The sequence below is a fragment of the Oryctolagus cuniculus genome, chromosome 6 (genome assembly GCF_051225735.1).
Source record: "Oryctolagus cuniculus isolate XC-2025 breed Fujian yellow rabbit chromosome 6, ASM5122573v1, whole genome shotgun sequence".
Classification (NCBI taxonomy): Eukaryota; Metazoa; Chordata; class Mammalia; order Lagomorpha; family Leporidae; genus Oryctolagus; species Oryctolagus cuniculus.
Genome location: NC_142872.1, coordinates 285,153 through 301,262, shown reverse-complemented (window position 1 = coordinate 301,262; position 16,110 = coordinate 285,153). Strand labels below are relative to the sequence as shown.

The 16,110-nt window shown below is 59.2% G+C and overlaps 1 protein-coding gene across 2 annotated transcripts in view; it reads right to left on the bottom strand.

Annotated features, from left to right (window-relative positions):
* Positions 1-16,110, bottom strand: part of WNT3A (Wnt family member 3A) — a 34,807-nt gene continuing 18,697 nt past the window's right edge. Inside the window, exons 3-4 of one of the 2 annotated variants that reach the window (XM_002723853.6) lie at positions 3,354-3,619; positions 1-700 (exon numbers count right to left, since the gene is read on the bottom strand). In XM_002723853.6, the coding sequence (XP_002723899.3) occupies positions 221-700; positions 3,354-3,619 (746 nt within the window). In that variant the 3' untranslated portion in view covers positions 1-220. The remainder of the gene's footprint in view (positions 701-3,353; positions 3,620-16,110) is intronic. The other variant, XM_070075932.2, reaches the window with a different exon arrangement.

Here is a 16,110-nt window from a genome sequence, read left to right as displayed (position 1 = left end):
ACTTTCTCCATTGTTTGGAACTCATAAGCTATCGCTAAAAAAATTTCTTTCACAGAAAGAAAGGACAAGAACAAAACCACATCTGTTTGTCTAACTCCAGTGGATGGCGGGTAGAGCAGCACTGAAATTAAAATTGAAACCGAAAGGCCAGGCTCAAGGCACAGGACGGTCACGTCCCTCCGCGGCCGGAGCGCGGGCAGTCACAGCGGCACGGCGGCCTCTACTTGCAGGTATGCACGTCCAGCACGCGTGCGCACTCGTGGCAGCTCACGTAGCAGCACCAGTGGAAGACGCAGCGGCACTTCTCCCGACGCCGCTCGGTGCGTGCGTTGTGGCCGCGGCCGCAGCACAGCAGGTCACAGCCGTCGATGCCGGGTGAGCTCACATTGCAGGCGCGGTCGCGCGTGCCGAAGGAGCCCGTGTCAGGGTTGGGCTCGCAGAAGTTGGGCGAGGCCTCGTAATAGACCAGGTCGCGTTCCGTGGGCACCTTGAAGTGGGCGTAGCGCGGCCGCAGCGTCTCTACCCAGCCGCGCGCCTCGCGGTGCTTCTCCACCACCATCTCCGAGGCGCTGTCGTACTTGTCCTTGAGCAGGTCGCCCACGGCTCGGAAGGCCGGCTGCGCGCGCCAGCAGGTCTTCACCTCGCAGCTGCCGGACAGCCCGTGGCACTTGCACTTCAGGTGCACATGGCTGGCGATGGCCTGTGGGACACGTGCGTTAGGGCAGCCTGGGCCAGACAGGGCCCTTCCCACTTTTCTTTCAAAGTCTTAACCCATAGCACCTGGATGCCACCCACATCCTACTGTCTTACTTAAGATTTATTTGAAAGGGAGGAAGGGAGGGAGGGAGCGAGCTTCCATCTGCTGGTTCACTCCCCAAATGCCTGCAACGCCCAAGACTGGGCCAGGGCAAGGCCAGGAGCCCAGTAAGCAGCGGGATGGGAGTGGACAGCCAGGATCCCAAGCGACCACCCTCTGACCCCACTTCTCCCTCTGCCAGCTCCTCAATCTCTGCCTCCTCTGAGGACATGGAAGCCGCTTCTGGGGCGTGCACTGCGCCTGAAGGATGCTGGGAGCGCCTCCCCAGCTGTGTGTTCCCACGTGGAGTGGACACCTTGCGGGAAGCATCCAGGCAGACACAGGCCTGCAGCTGCAGTGAACCCGCCGACCATCCCACTTGGGTGTCCCCGGAGAGGACTCCCAGTCTGCTGCCCGGCTGGGCGACGGGGAAGGGAGGGTCCTCGGGTGATAGGGGGAGCAGACCCCAGCCTCCTGCATAGCCTGCAGCAGCTGATCGAGCACTTTAACCAGTCTTCCTGTTTTCAGCCTCAGATTTATCTCAGGGTGACTGATGTTAGCAACTCAGCCTGGTTCTCACTGGCTTGAAACTCATGCTCCTTGCTAAGACACCAAGTGTTCACTTTATCTGCTTTTTGGTTCTCAAAGTGGTGCTATCACCGTCTCTTCTGTTTTCCTGGTCTCATGAGTGTCTGCCTATCATCTATCTCATCTGTCAATCACTATCACTCCTACCTGTCTCGGATCTGTATCCATTTATCTGTTTGAACCTCGGCTTCCCTGTGGTTCCACGGGTGGCTGCCCCTCACTGAAGTCCTCATTCACCCTGCAGTTGTGATTTGTCTTTCTTACTTCCCTGCTGGACTGTCCGAGCTTGCGTCTTAGCTTCGGGTATAAAAACAGGCACACTGTCCCCACTGTGTCTTCACTCCAGCCTCGGGGGTTCCTGTGTCACCAGCTCCCATGAGAGGTCATTCTTGGTCAGGTGTTGTGTGTTGGGTCTGAAAAGCGTTCCTAGGACTAGAGTGAGGAGGGCTTTGTTTGCCTTCCCAGGTGCGTGGGGTCCCTGCTGTCTGCAGTCACCCCACCCAGGTTAGGTCCTGAGATTCTCCTGGGCTGGTCCACTTGTGGACACCCCTGGTTTTGGGGCCCAGGCCCATACCGAAAAGGGGCTCACAGAAGACCACTCCCCTGAGGGACTGGGTCTCTGCCAGGGCCTGTTCGGCCTCTGCACGCCCTCGGATCAGCAAGCAGCCCCCAGGCTGGGTCCTGTCTTCTGCTGGGTCTGGAGCCACTCACTCCTCACGTGGTGCTTAGCTATTTGATGCTGAAAGGGGCTGGGGTGCTGGGATCCCATACTGGAGTGCTTGTTCCAGTCCCGGCTGCTCCACTTCTGACCCAGCTCCCTGCTAAGATGCCTGGGAAGTGCTTGGGCCCCTGCATCCACGTGAGAGACCCGGATGGAGTTCCTGGCTCCCAGCTTTGGTCTGGCCTAGACCTGGCTGTTGTGCAATTTGGGGGAGTGAATCAGCAGATGGAAACTCCCTCTGTGTTGCGCTGCCTTTAAATCAACCAACCATTTATGGAAGAACACTATGTATGCAAAAGTACAGACATGATGAACGCTACATGTGACAAAACACAGCCCACAGCATCCCCTGCGCTCCAGGCAGTCCAGCAGGTAGCCCTGCTGGGCCCGAGCCCTTCCGCGTCTGAGCTGCTTTTCCTCTTGGGGAGCCTGCCTTTGCTGGCGGGGCATACAAAGCCCTCCGGGGTGAGCTGCTCCCACCTCACGCTGCTGCCCTCCACCTGAAGTGGGGTCCCTGCTCCCCGGGCTCCCTCGCTGTGTGTCCTTGTGCAACCCTGCAAGGCATTCTCTCCAATTCCAAGCCCACAGTTTCTGTGAAGCCATCGGGGCCGCACCTCTGCCACCTGCACGTGTGAGGGAGGGAGAGGCAGGAGCAGAGCTGGTGCCGCCAGTGGCACTGTTCTGTGCAGTGGGGTGGAGCTGCCAGGACCCAGGCCTCCTGTGGCCTCAGCTCCCAACGCTGGGGCACTGGGCTTGAGCGTCCAGCACGGCCCCTATGCACCCACTAGCTGCCTCCTCTGCGGTGGGCTGGGTGACCACAGGCTCGTGCCTGGAGACCCTGCCCCTTTCCCAGGGTACTCCCCATGTTCTCCTCAGACCCAGCCACTGTGGCCCATCCCCTCAAGGCTCCCTGGGAGGTGCTGCTGGGCTCCCCCAGGCACTGCCCACTGGCCCTGGCGTCTGGGTCCCCACGCGCACACTTTCTCACTGCAGGCCTCCCGTGACGTGCTGAGGCTGCCTCGCCGTCTCCTTCCCTGGGTTGTGAGGGGCTGTCAGCCAGGACTTGACCCATGCCTCCCTCCTGGTGACCCCAAGTGCACACTGTGATTGAACCACAGGCTTTAGGTGCAGCAGATGGATGCTGAGCTTCAGAGAGCCCCGGGCAGGGGGTCCCCAGTCCCGCCCCCGGCCCCACCTCCAGAGATCAGGGCTCACACCTGAGGGAGGCGGTCAGGACTGTGCTCTTACCTGGCGCCCGGCCTCGTTGTTGTGGCGGTTCATGGCTGAGCGGGCATCCGGCCGGTTCTCCCGGGCGTCGGCAAACTCCCGTGACACCATCCCACCAAACTCGATGTCCTCACTGCAGCCGCCCCACTTCCAGCCCTCACCAGGGGAGCCCGGGTGACGGCTGCTGCAGCCGCAGATGGTGGCTGAGCCCTCTGCGCAGGAACGCGTCACAGCAAAGGCCACGCCAGCGGAGGCAATGGCGTGCACGAAGGCTGACTCCCGGGTGGCTGTGGGGAGGGCAGAGCAGGCGACCGCTGAGGCTGTGCCAGCCCGCTGCGGGGCGGAGTTGGGGGGCTTCCCCAGGGGAGGCACTCCTGTGCAGCCTCAGAGAGAAGTCAGGCCCAGGCTGGCGTCCAGGGGCCTCCTGTGCTTCCTGCCCGAGCTCGCAATGGCCAGTCAGCTCTCATCTGCTTTGAGGGGGTTTGTGCAAGGCAGGGACCAGGGGCCACTCCCACTCCAGGTGGGAACACAGGGCTATCCCACCATCTATAGACCTCACCCTGCATCCCTACTGTGTCTTGTGGTACCTTTTCTGTGGGTCAATGAACATGAATGTGTGGGTGTTCCTAGCCTTCATTGTATTTGCAGACCAAATTATTTCACTCCGTATAGGCTTGTGGTATACACTGTGACATGTAGGTCTGTGGTGTGGGGTATGACACAGGCCCCTGTGGGTCTGTGGTGTGAGGTGTGACACAGGCCCCTGGGGGTCTGTCGTGTGGGGTGTGACACAGGCCCCTGTGGGTCTGTCGTGTGGGGTGTGACACAGGCCCCTGTGGGTCTGTCGTGTGGGGTGTGACACAGGCCCCTGTGGGTCTGTCGTGTGGGGTGTGACACAGGTCCCTGTGGGTCTGTCGTGTGGGGTGTGACACAGGCCCCTGTGGGTCTGTGGTGTCAGGTGTGACACAGGTCCCTATGGGTCTGTCGTGTAAGGTGTGATACAGGTCCCTCTGGGTCTGTCGTGTGGGGTATGACACAGGTTCCTGCAGGTCTGTGAAGTGTGACACAAGCCCCTGTAGGTCAATGGTTAGGGGTGTGACAAGGCCCCTATAGGTCTGTCGTGTGAGGTGTGACACAAATCCCTGTGGGTCTGTGGTGTGAGGTGTGACACAGGCGCCTGTAGGTCTGTGTTGTGAGGTGTGACACAGGCCCCTGTGGGTCTGTGGTGTGGGGTGTGACACAGGCCCGTGTGTGTGGTGTGAGGTGTGACATAGGCCCCTGTGGGTCTGTGGTGTGGGGTGTGACACAGGCCCCTGTGGGTCTGTGGTGTGGGGTGTGACAGGCCCATGTGTGTGGTGTGAGGTGTGAGGTGTGAGATAGGCCCCTGTGGGTCTGTGGTGTGGGGTGTGACACAGGCCCCTGTGGGTCTGTGGTGTGGGGTGTGACAGGCCCATGTGTGTGGTGTGAGGTGTGAGGTGTGAGATAGGCCCCTGTGGGTCTGTGGTGTGGGGTGTGACACAGGCCCCTGTGGGTCTGTGGTGTGGGGTATGACAGGCCCATGTGTGTGGTGTGAGGTGTGAGGTGTGACACAGGCCCCTGTGGGTCTGTGGTGTGAGGTGTGACACAGGCCCCTGTGGGTCTGTCGTGTGGGGTATGACACAGGCCCCTGTAGGTCTGTCATGTGAGATGCAACACAGGCCCCTGTGGGTCTGTCGTGTGGGGTGTGACAAAGGCTCCGGTACGTCTGCAGTATGGGGTGTGACACAGGTTCCTGTAGGTCTGTCATGTGAAGTGTGACACAAGCCCCTGTAGGTCAATGGTTAGGGGTGTGACAAGGCCCCTATAGGTCTGTTGTGTGAGGTATGATACAGGTCCCTGTGGGTCTGTGGTTTGAGGTGTGACACAGGCCCTTCTGGGTCTGTTGTGAGGTGTGACACAGGTCCCTGTAGGTCTGTGGTGTGAGGTGTGACACAGGCCCCTGTGGGTCTGTGGTGTGGGGTGTGACACAGGCCCGTGTGTGTGGTATGAGGTGTGACATAGGCCCCTGTGGGTCTGTGGTGTGGGGTGTGACACAGGCCCCTGTGGGTCTGTGGTGTGGGGTGTGACAGGCCCATGTGTGTGGTGTGAGGTGTGAGGTGTGACACAGGCCCCTGTGGGTCTGTGGTGTGAGGTGTGACACAGGCCCCTGTGGGTCTGTGGTATGATGTGTGACATAGACCCCTGTGGATCTGTGCTGTGGGGTGTGACAAAGGCTCCTGTACATCTGCAGTGTGGTGTGTGAAAGGCCACTCAGCCATTCAAAGGGTGACATCTGTCTCCTGTGACTACGGGAATGGACTTAGAGGACATTATGGTTGAAACAAGCCTGGCACAGAAATACAAGCAGAACATATTTCCACTCATATATGGAAACTGAAGACATCCATGTGAGAAAACTTCACTGCATCCAAAGCCGTATTATAGTAGGCTAAGCCTCTGCCTGCAGCGCCAGCAGCCCATAGGGACAATGGTTCATACCCTGGCTGGTCCTCTTCTGATCCAGCTCTCTGCTATGGCCTAGAAAAGCAGTGGTAGATGGCCCAAGTGCTTGGGCCCCTGCTCCCATGAGGGAGACCTGGAAGAAGCTCCTGGCTTCAGATTGGCCCAGCTTTGGCCATTGCGGCCATTTGAGGAGTCAACCAGCACTTTCTGTGTCTCCCTCTCTCTCTCTGTAACTCTACATCCCAAATAAATAATTAAAATCTTTATAAGGAAAAAAAGAGAATCCACTGAGGCTGAGTCAGATAGGAAGTGGGTTGAGGAGACCCACAGGTGGACTGTAGGGAGCACGGCTGTGGTCAGGTGTCCCACTGCACAGCAGGGGAAGTGTGGGTAGCAGCTGGCAGATGAGATCAGTAGCGTCCTCATCACAAAGAAATGGTGGGCGCATGAGGTGACTGACAAGCTGGCCGTCCTCAGTCGCTGCACACTGTATGAGATTTGGGACACTACATTAGCACTCCATACACATATGCAATTGCTACGTTCCAACAAAAACTAAATCCAGAAATTCAACAACGCACATGTGGGAATATGTCTGTCCTTGGTCTGGTGCAGTGCACATCACAACCAGGCCAGGTGCTGCCCAGCACCAGAGTGAGGCTGGGACCAAAGGTCAGAGGACAACGGGGCATCTGGGCCAGCAGTGGGGCTGCTGCGTGGGACACTCACACCCTGCATGGAGGGCCTGGGTGTGAGTCCCAGCTCTGCTTCTGATTCCAGCTTCCTGCTCATGCACACCCTGGAAGGTAGCAAGTGACAGCTCAGGTCAATGGGGTCCTGCCTCCCATGTGGGAGACCAGGATTGAGTTCCTGGCTCCTGGCTCCAGCTCTGGTGCAGCCCCAGCTGTTGTGGGTGTTTAGGAAGTGAGCCAGAAGATAGTAGAGCTGTCTGCCTCTATTTCTCTCTGCTCCCCCCCCCCCATAACAATAACAGTAAGTAGAACAGCAAGTGCTGGTGAGGACGTGGAGGAACCAGAGCCTTGCATGCAGCTGGGTGGGCAGGCAACAGTGCCGCCCCCTTGGAAAGTGCTCTGGCAGCTTTGTGACAACGTATGCATGGCCATTACGACTTGGAGGCCAAGGTAAAACAGGGCTGCTTCTAAGTGCCCCAAGCCTGAAGCCCCCGATACCTGTGAGCAGGTGGAGCACCACAGCACATCCACCATGGGGGACCCAGTTCCCCACACCACATCACCTCACTGCAGCTGGCACCCTGCAGCTTGTTACCCTTGGTCATATTAGAGGGAAAATTCTAGAAACAACCAACACGAAGTTTAGAGTGCGCACTTCTCTGAGTAGCCCGTCCCGCCTTGGATGGAGTGCCCCTGTGCACAGCCCGTACAACTGTCACTCAGCACACCCCGCCTGTGTCCATCCCCAGCGTGGGGGAGCCGCCACGAGGTGCTCCAGAGAGGAGAAACCATGCAGAGGCTGTGATCCGTGGCCCCACAAGACACTCCAGGAGGAGGCTACGTGCACATCTTCTCACTGTGCCTGATCTATCAACCAAACATCATCATAGCCATGTGTGTCTAGGAAAGGCAGAATCCACCCACGGTTCCTGCATCCACGGGGGGTGCTGACACATAGGCCCCAGGATGAAAGAGACAGACCTGGAAACAACTGTGTTGACAGCAGGAGCAAGCACACAAAGACGAGCCCCTCCCGGCATCTTCACGTGGCTGAACTGTGGGGCTGCTGCTCAATCTTCTCAAGATGGCCTCTGCTTTGTACCCTGCCCAGTGCCAGCCACATGGGCCCAGGCTGTCCCCAGCCTCTGCTAACACTAGCAGACACCAAGGGCTGCAGATGTTCACAGGGTGCAGCTGGAATCAGCTACCCACTCCCCGCTGCTCCAAAGCCCCTCCTTCCTTCCCCAGGGGCCTGCTGCACAAGGGACGGCACGCGTGAGGTAGTCTGGGGTGCATGGTGCTTCTGCCAGGGCAGAATGAGGGCATGGGGCTGCTTGCTGGCAGAGAGTGCTCACTACGCCCAACTGTTGGCCAAGCACTGTATTTGGAGCTTGCAACAACCAGGAGCCAGGACTAGAATCTGATGCGCTGATGAGCAGCGATTCTGCAAACCCACCTACAAGTGCTCCAGGCTTCAGGGGCCTGGTGTATCCTGGTCGCCACTGCCACCGTGGGGGGGTGGGGTGCCTTTGCTTGGCTCTGACCCTCCTTTTCTGCTTGAGGCCCTGACCAGGGCTCTCCTGGGGGACAGGCAGTGGGCCTTTAGGTGACAGGAGGGTCCTCACAAGGAAGCTGCAGCCTCCTCACTCCACCTGGACGCCCGGGGAGCTTCTATCTGGCAGGGGACAGGCGGCCATCATGGGCACTCTCACGCCAAGGCACGTGGGTGTAGTTCCCTCGTGCTGACTGGCAGAGGCCTGCTGTGGCAACCTGCTCTGCAGACTTTCCACACCCCACGACCGCCCTCTGCAGGCGCTGGCTGCTGACCCTTGTCTGGGCTCTGTCCAAGGCCTGGACACCTGCTGCCCCCAACCAGGAACCTATGAGGACAACTCCCTTTCTTCTGTGTCCACTGCCAGGGCTGCCCTCGTCTGAAAGTGAGCAGCAGCCCCAGCAGCTGCTCTGGCTTCCTGAGGAAGCCCAGTTCTCCCCTGTCCTCCTCTGAGAGCCTCCCACCTGACCCTGGAGGACTCCGTCCCCCACTCATGCTGCACCCACCAAGGCCCCACCAGCTCTGCTGGGCAGCAGCCATTGGCTTCCCTCAAGCCCTGCTGAGGGCTCCTCTTGCTCCAGGCTGCTCCTCCACCGAGAGGACCCGCCCATGTGATTCCCTCCCCAGCCCAAGGCTCCCTGGAGCAGGAACTGTTTTGTTGCCCAGGAGCACTGAGCCTGACCTCTAAATGCTTGTGGGGTCAGAGGAAAGGGCAGGAGCCCAGTGTGGGGGCAGGGTCTGCTCTGGGTGGGTGGAGCCCTGCCTCTGCAGGGACTGACGCCTGCCCTGCTGTGCACCCTGGATGCACCCAGGACAGTTCCCCTGGCAGACCCCACTTTGCTTCCCTAATACAACTCTTCAATTGACAAGCAGGCCTGAGGCGGCCTTTTGCTGGGCCCAGAAGACCTGAGTGGACAGCACCAGTGTGGGCTGGACACAGACCTGGCCCTGCACACAGAAACCCCTTGCCCTTGTCTCATCTTTAAAGGCCTGGGCCAGCCTCCCCCACCTGGTGCTGGGCTCAGATCCCTGCTTCCTCACCCTTCAGAGCTTGGCTTCCCTCCCTGCTGCTTGGGCTGGGGGCTCCTGGGGCTGGTCTTCCTGACCCAGATGCCTGGAAGGCTGGGCTAAGCAGGTCTCACGGGCAGGCCTGCCAGGTGTGTGCTCCCAGCCAGCACCTCCCACCCTGCCCTTCTCTGGCTTCCGAGCAGACCCTGAGAGCTAAGAGGAGAGCCTGGGGCCCAGACACTCTCGGCCTCGCCCCTGCCCTGCCCAGTACAAGGGCTTGGAGAGCCCTGCTTATCACCACTGAGACAGGGGAGGGGACGGGTGAGTGGGAAGTGGGGGTGCTGAGGCCTAAGCTTGCAGGGAGAGCTCTGCTCATCACCACTCAGACACTTGGGGGGCAGCCCTCAGGCTTTTTGCTGAGGATAACCCTCCCCCTCCCACAGGCCTGTTTCTCCTTTTGTCAAGTGGGAAAGTGGAGTTCCTTCCCGATAAAGTCCTGGCAGCCAGAGCAGGGCTGCATCAGCCACGGCCAGCTGAGGAGGCTGGCATTCAACTGGCTCAGGCAGATGGAGGCAAGAGGTATCCACAAAGAAGTTCAGACCACCAGGCCGGAAACCCCTGCGAGTGAGGTCACAAGAGGAGGGTCAGGGACAAGACCATGGACCAGGAAAGCACAAGGTGGCGTGTTCAAGCACAGGGTCTGTTTTACACCTGAACCCACAGGCCCCTAAGCAGGTCCCCAAGATACTGACCAGCCATGGGAAAACCTGGCAGGCAATGGCTGAGCAATGGATGAGGCACCCACATAAGCTGTCACTGTACACCCGTGCCCACTGTCACTGCTCTGCTTCGTACTTCTGACCCAGCTTCTTGCTAATGGGCCTTCAAAAGCGGCAGAGGACGGCCCAGTACCTGCACCCCTGGCTCTTGACTCTGGCCTGAACCAGTCCCAGCTACTGCGGCCACTTGGGGATCCATCAATGGATGGAAGACCTCCATCACTCTGCTTTTCCAAGTAAGTATTTAAAAGGAAGGAAGGAAGGGTCACAGCCTCCATCCCAGTGGATCTGACTTTCTCACGGGGAGACCACCCCCAGTGCCACTTGGCAGGGACCGTGTGCACTCAGAAGTTAGGTCCGGGGAGGCCCTGCGGAGCAGTGGGTTAAACCACTGCTTGGATACCCGCGTTCCACGCTGGTGCACTGGTTCAAATTTTGCCTCCTTTGCTTCTGGTCCACTATCCCGCTAAAGCATCCTGGGAAGGCAGCAGATGATGGCCCAAGTGCCTGGGTCCTACCACACATGTGTGAGAAGTAGATGAAGTTCCTGGCTCCTGGCCACTGCAGCCATTTGGGAAGTGAACCAGCAGACAGAAGATCTCTCACTCTCCCTTCATTTGAAGTAGATGAAAATAAAACAAACATTTTTATATAAAGGGTCTGAGAGCAAACACAGCCTGGACACTGTTCTGGGCTGGGGCAGCAGTGGGGAGCACAGGTCCAGGCGAGTCTCTACTTACCCACGAGACCCCAGCCAGAAGGAAGAAGGCTCAGCGAGGTGCGGCCAGCAGCCCCAGGCTGCCCAGCAACAAGAACAGACCCTTTCCTCTCCAGAATGGCTGCAGCCGCATGGGGAGGGAGGCTGCCCATCCTGCGCTAGCTCTGGGTGAGAGGACAGTGAAGGCCTGGGCTTGAGGGGTGCTCCTGAGCCCCAGGGGACTCCTGTGTGGGCTGGGGAGCCTAGGCAGCCAGGGGAGGGGAAGTCACCGGGATGGGGACTGTCACTCCAGTGTGGCCACAGGACACTGAGATCAGGCTCCTTGGGAGGAGGACAGTCCTCCTGCAGTGGGCTCACCCAGGCTAGCCCCTGGGGAGAACTGCCCGGCCACAGTCATTAGGGTCATCCTTGCACCCTGCACTAGCCCCTGGATTCTGAGGCTGTCTTGCCCTGGGCAGTTCTTATCACCTGGCCCAACGCCCCCAGCACTGTCAGGGTCATGCAGGCCAGGGGCGGACAACTCCCAGACCCTGGGGAAAGCCCTGGATCCTACTCTACTGCCCCCTTGCTCCCAGGGAGGCTCTGCTGAGCCCTTGTGGGCCCTCTCATTCCCACCCTGGAAAGCAGGGGGCACCCTCTGCCCCCAGCACAGCTTGCTCGGCGGGCCAGCTCCCAGCACTCCCTGGCCCTCGGCCCACCCACTGCCCCCAGCCTGCCCACTGTCGAGCTGCGGCCCCAGCGGCCAGCACACCACGCGGGCTCCCAGCTAAGGCCGCTGCGTCCTTCCTTTCGCGGCCAGCGGGGCGCCGGCAGCCCGCGGTCATCAAGGCGCACAAAGGCCGGCCCCGGCGGGCGAGCGGCACGCCCGAGCGCGGCGGCGCGGGAACCGGCTTTGTGCGCCGCCGTCACGCCGCGTTAGGCGACAAAGGCCCCGCCGGCGCGGCCCGGCCGGCCGCCCGTCATGGCAACCCCGAGGTATGCGCGCCCGGCTGCGGGCGCCATCCCATTCAGCTGCGCGGCGCCCACGGCGAAGGGCGTGTGAACCGTGGCGCGGGGCCGCTCCTCCCCGGGCTTAATCTTGTCGTCGTCGCGGGGACATTGTGCTCTGAGCCGGCGCGGCGGGGCGCGGCCGCCCTCCCCCGCAGCCCGAGGCCCCGCGCCAGCCATCCCCGGGCAGCACGTTCCGAGGGGGCCGGGGTCGCAACCTGGGTCTGGGGATGCTGCCGACTCCAATGCAGGCTGCGGACAGGCAGGGCGGTGGGCGACCACCCCAGAGGAGCAGTGGGCCTACGGTGGTGCTCCCCCATGGAGGGAGTTCAGGGACAGGGGGCTTGTCCAGGACTGGCCCAGGGCACAGTCCAGACTGCTGGCCCACAATGAGGGGAGCCACCCGGCCTCTGACCACCAGGCACCCAGCCCGGCAGACCCCTGGGGACCAGCAGGGATGCAGGCTCCACCTCTCCTCCCCGCAAGGGGAGGGCTCAGTAGGGGCTGCCAGCAGCAAACCCACACTTGGATTCCCCAGACAGCTGCTACAGCGGGCTGGCAGCGCTAGGCACTGGGCCCCTGGCTCTGGACCTCACTCTGAGGTGAGGTAACCCCTGGCCTCTGGGTTACCCCCATGGCACATCCCCTCCACCTTATCCCAGGCTCGTCCCCTGAATTTCCAGCTGCCATGCTAGGGGCCTTCCTCAAACAGGCTGCCCTGCCCACTTCACCTGGCCAGGGGTCAAGAGAGGGGGGTGCGTGCCTGCCCCAGGTCCCAGTACTTGAGATGCCTGACATGCTTTCTGCCCCAGCGGGCTGAACAGTCCTGATGCCTTGGCATCCAAGAGCAGAGGGCTCAGCTTCTGTGGCCCAACCCGTCTCAGGCCGGACAGACAGGTGTGGAGGGGCCGGAACAGGAGATGTGGGCACTTGCTCCTTCCTTCATCTCTTCACATGCCCTATACACAAGCTGCACACGTGTGCACACAGGCATGCCCACCTACACACATTCATACGTGGACACGCACAAGCACACCTGCACATGTGATGCACTGTGCACACACACATGCACACATTAGGAGCTGGCCCTCTCTCATAGCTGGCTGGGTGGTGTTAAACGCCATTCAAGGAGGCCCCCTCAGCAGGGGTGGCCAGGCACCCCACAGTCCCTGCCACAATGCTAGGTGACCTTTGACACGATTAGGGTCGCCCTGACCCTAATCCAATCAGATTGATTACTTGTGAGCACAGTCAGCAGGCAGCCCGGGCCTCCACAATGGCCTCCCAAGCTGGCCCCTCTCTAGGGCACCTGGCTGGCTCCTTCCTCTCCCAGCCACCAGGGATCTGGCCCAGGGCTTCCCCTTCCCTATTTAAACCAGGTGGGGGTGGGGGTGGGGTTCAGAGATCTTATTCAGGAGGAGAGCAGAGAGCAGGTTGGGGGGACTGTGGGGGAGGCCAACAGGCACACACACCCCCGCCCCCCACCAGCAGCTTCCAGGCCAGGAGAGGCAAGTGCAGAGGAGCCAGGCCCCTCCCTCCAGCCCCCCAGGCTTGCTTCAGGATGGCCAGACCTCTGCCTGGGGACCCCAGCTCCTCCTCACCTTCAGAGCAAGGCTACCAGCCCTGGGGGCAGCTGGCTTCCGTGTGCCTGGAGAGAACTAAGATGTGTTAGGGAGGAGGGGAAAAAAGCCTCAAGAGTCAGCCAAGCGCCCCTCCCCTGGGAAGTCCCCCTGGGCCCCCATACTTCTGTCCCCCCCAGACACAACTCTATCCCCATCCAGGCACACACCTCCCCCCCCCACCAAGCTACACACTTCTATCCCCCCAGGCACAACTTCTGTTCCCAATAGGCACACACTTCTGTCCCCCCAGGCACACACCTCTGTCCCCCCACCTACACACTTCTGTCCCCCACACCAGGAACACACTTCTGTCCCCCCCTTACACACTTCTATCCCCCCTAGGTACACACTTCTATACCCCCCCCAAAGCATGCACCGTCTCCCAATCACTCCCCCAGTACCCCCTTGGGGAGCAACTCCTGTGCCAGAGCCTCTGCTACCCAGAGGGCAGAGTCCAGGGGAGATCACACACCTGGCCTGTGGACCATCCCTGAGGGTCCAGCTCTCATTCTAGGTGGTGTCTGGATCTCCCTGGGGTGTGCGCAGCCTTGGGGAGCGGGCCCAGAAACTGAGCAATGGCTGTGGACTGTGCCTGGGCCTTGTGAAGACCAGCATCTGCACAAAATACAAGGAGGACCTACTCCAGTGCTGTGCTGACAGATTCCTGAAACTGATGACTGACAGTCACCAGACGGCTCCGAAGCACCTGCAGTAGTGCAGGCCGGCCATTGCCCCAGAGATGAGGGAGGCCGCTGCGATGTCCACTTTTACGCTGCTGTTCAGCACGGGCCACTGAGCAAGAAAAAGGAATAAAGGTGCCTTCGTGGAAAGGCCAAAGGAGGCACCAAAAAAATCCATTAAAACAAAGAAGATTTGGGCCAGGCTACAGAGTACAAAGGCCCTATTAAAGATCAGTTGCATTCTTACATGTCAGCAAGAAAATAACTCACTTATACCCACATAAAAAAGAGTAAAATACTTAGAAATGAATTTAACAGCGTGCTGGGGCTGTGGCGTAGTGAGTAGAGCCACCGCCTACGGTGCCAGCATCCCACATGGACTCCAGTTCAAGTCCCCACTGCTCCACTTCCAATGCAATTCCTACTAGTATGCCTGGGAAAGCAGCAGCAGTGACCTAAGTCCTTGGGCCTCTTCACCCATGTGTGAGACCTGGAAGAAGCTCCTGCCTCCTGATCAGCCCAGCCCCAACTGTTGTGGCCATTTGGGGAGTGAACCAGTGGATGGAAGACCTCTCTTTCTATCTCTGCCTCTCTGTAAATCTGGCTTTCAAAATAAATAAATCTTTTTTTAAAAAAGAAATGAATTTAACAAAACAAAATGCAAGACAATGTACACGGAAAACTACAAAATACCACTGAGAGACACTGAAGACCCACCCCATCTCACATCACACTTCTGAGGGCCTGGTACAAATCCTGACTGCTCCCAATTCCAGCTTCCTGCTGATGCACCCTGGAAGGCAGCAGTGAGGGCTCTGGTACTTGGGTCCCTGCCACACACGTGGGAGACCTGGATGGAGCTCCTGGCTCCTGGCTTTGGCCTGGCCCAGTCCTGGCTGTTACAGACATTTGGAGAAGTGAACCAGCACATAGAAGATCTCTGTCAATCTCTTTCTGACATTCAAATAAATAAAAATAAAAGTTTGTGGCAAATGAAATTAAAAGATAGCATTGTTTTTTTACAAAAAAACAAATTTTCCTGAGCTGGGGCTGGGCCCAAGGGGCAAGCAAAGAACAAGTAGATGAGCTAGATTTCCTTACCTGTGCTTCCTAGGGTGCCGTCAGAGAATCAAAGAACGAGACAAGGCAACATTTGCCAACCATCTGTTTCCTAAGAGACCAGTATGCAGACCAGATAGAGAACTCACAGCTCAACCACAAAAAGATAAGCAGCCCAATAAGGTGCACAGGCATTTCTGAGAGAGGAACACACGAGGGGTCGTCGACCACCCCTGGGCATCAGGGAAGGGCGAAGACCCCCACCCAGGGCAGCTGGGAGGTGATGGAGCAGTGGGGGCAGGGGAATGGGAGCCCTGGACAATGGCCACGGGATAGCAAGCCCAGCAGCCCCATCCCCAGGTGTGCACTTGAGGTGTGATGTGTGCGCCCACAGGAGAGCAGCACCTTCGGCAACAGCCCAGCAGGGGCAACAAGACAGATGCAAAGTGCTTTATCCACACAATGCAACATTCAAACCTCAGCAAGCCACAGGCCTGGGGCCAGTGCTGTGGCCGGGTGGGTAGGGCCACCATCTGGGGTGCTACCATCTCATATGGGCGTCAGTTCAAGTCCCTGTTGCTCCACTTCCAATGCAACTCCAGCTAAGACACCTGGCAAAACAGCCGAAGATGGCCCAAGTTCTTGGGCCCCTGCATCCATGCGCAGACCAGGAAGAAGCTCCTGGCTCCTGACTTCAGTCTGGCCCAGCTCCAGAGGCTGCAGCCATTTGGGGAATGAACTAGCCGATGGAAGACTTCTCTCTCTGCCTCTGCTTCTCCCTCTCTGCAACTCCACCTTTCAAATAAATAACTCTTCAAAAAAATTAAAAAATTGTTAAAAAAGTGACATTTATGAGAAGAGCAGTGATCCTGTTTGGGCCCTTGGAAGTTAACACTTTTTTTTTTTTAAAGAAAGTACTGGGCATGGGATGCCCCCAGGCTCCACCTCGAAGCACTGAGCCTGCCTCAAGCCGGTGTGCCAGCATGCTCCCGTGTGCTGCCAGTGGATCCCGGTGGGAGGGGAGCGGTCACCCTCCCTGTGAACAGGGAGGGGCCTCCTACCGCTCGTGGAGGCAGGGAGGTGATGACGGTGGCAGTGACCCCTCAGGACCTCCACGTGGTAGTGGGGCCTCTGGGAAGTGAGCGCGTCCCTCAGGGGTTCCCCAACGAGTTCCTCCACCCCCAGGGCTGCTGCCGTCCT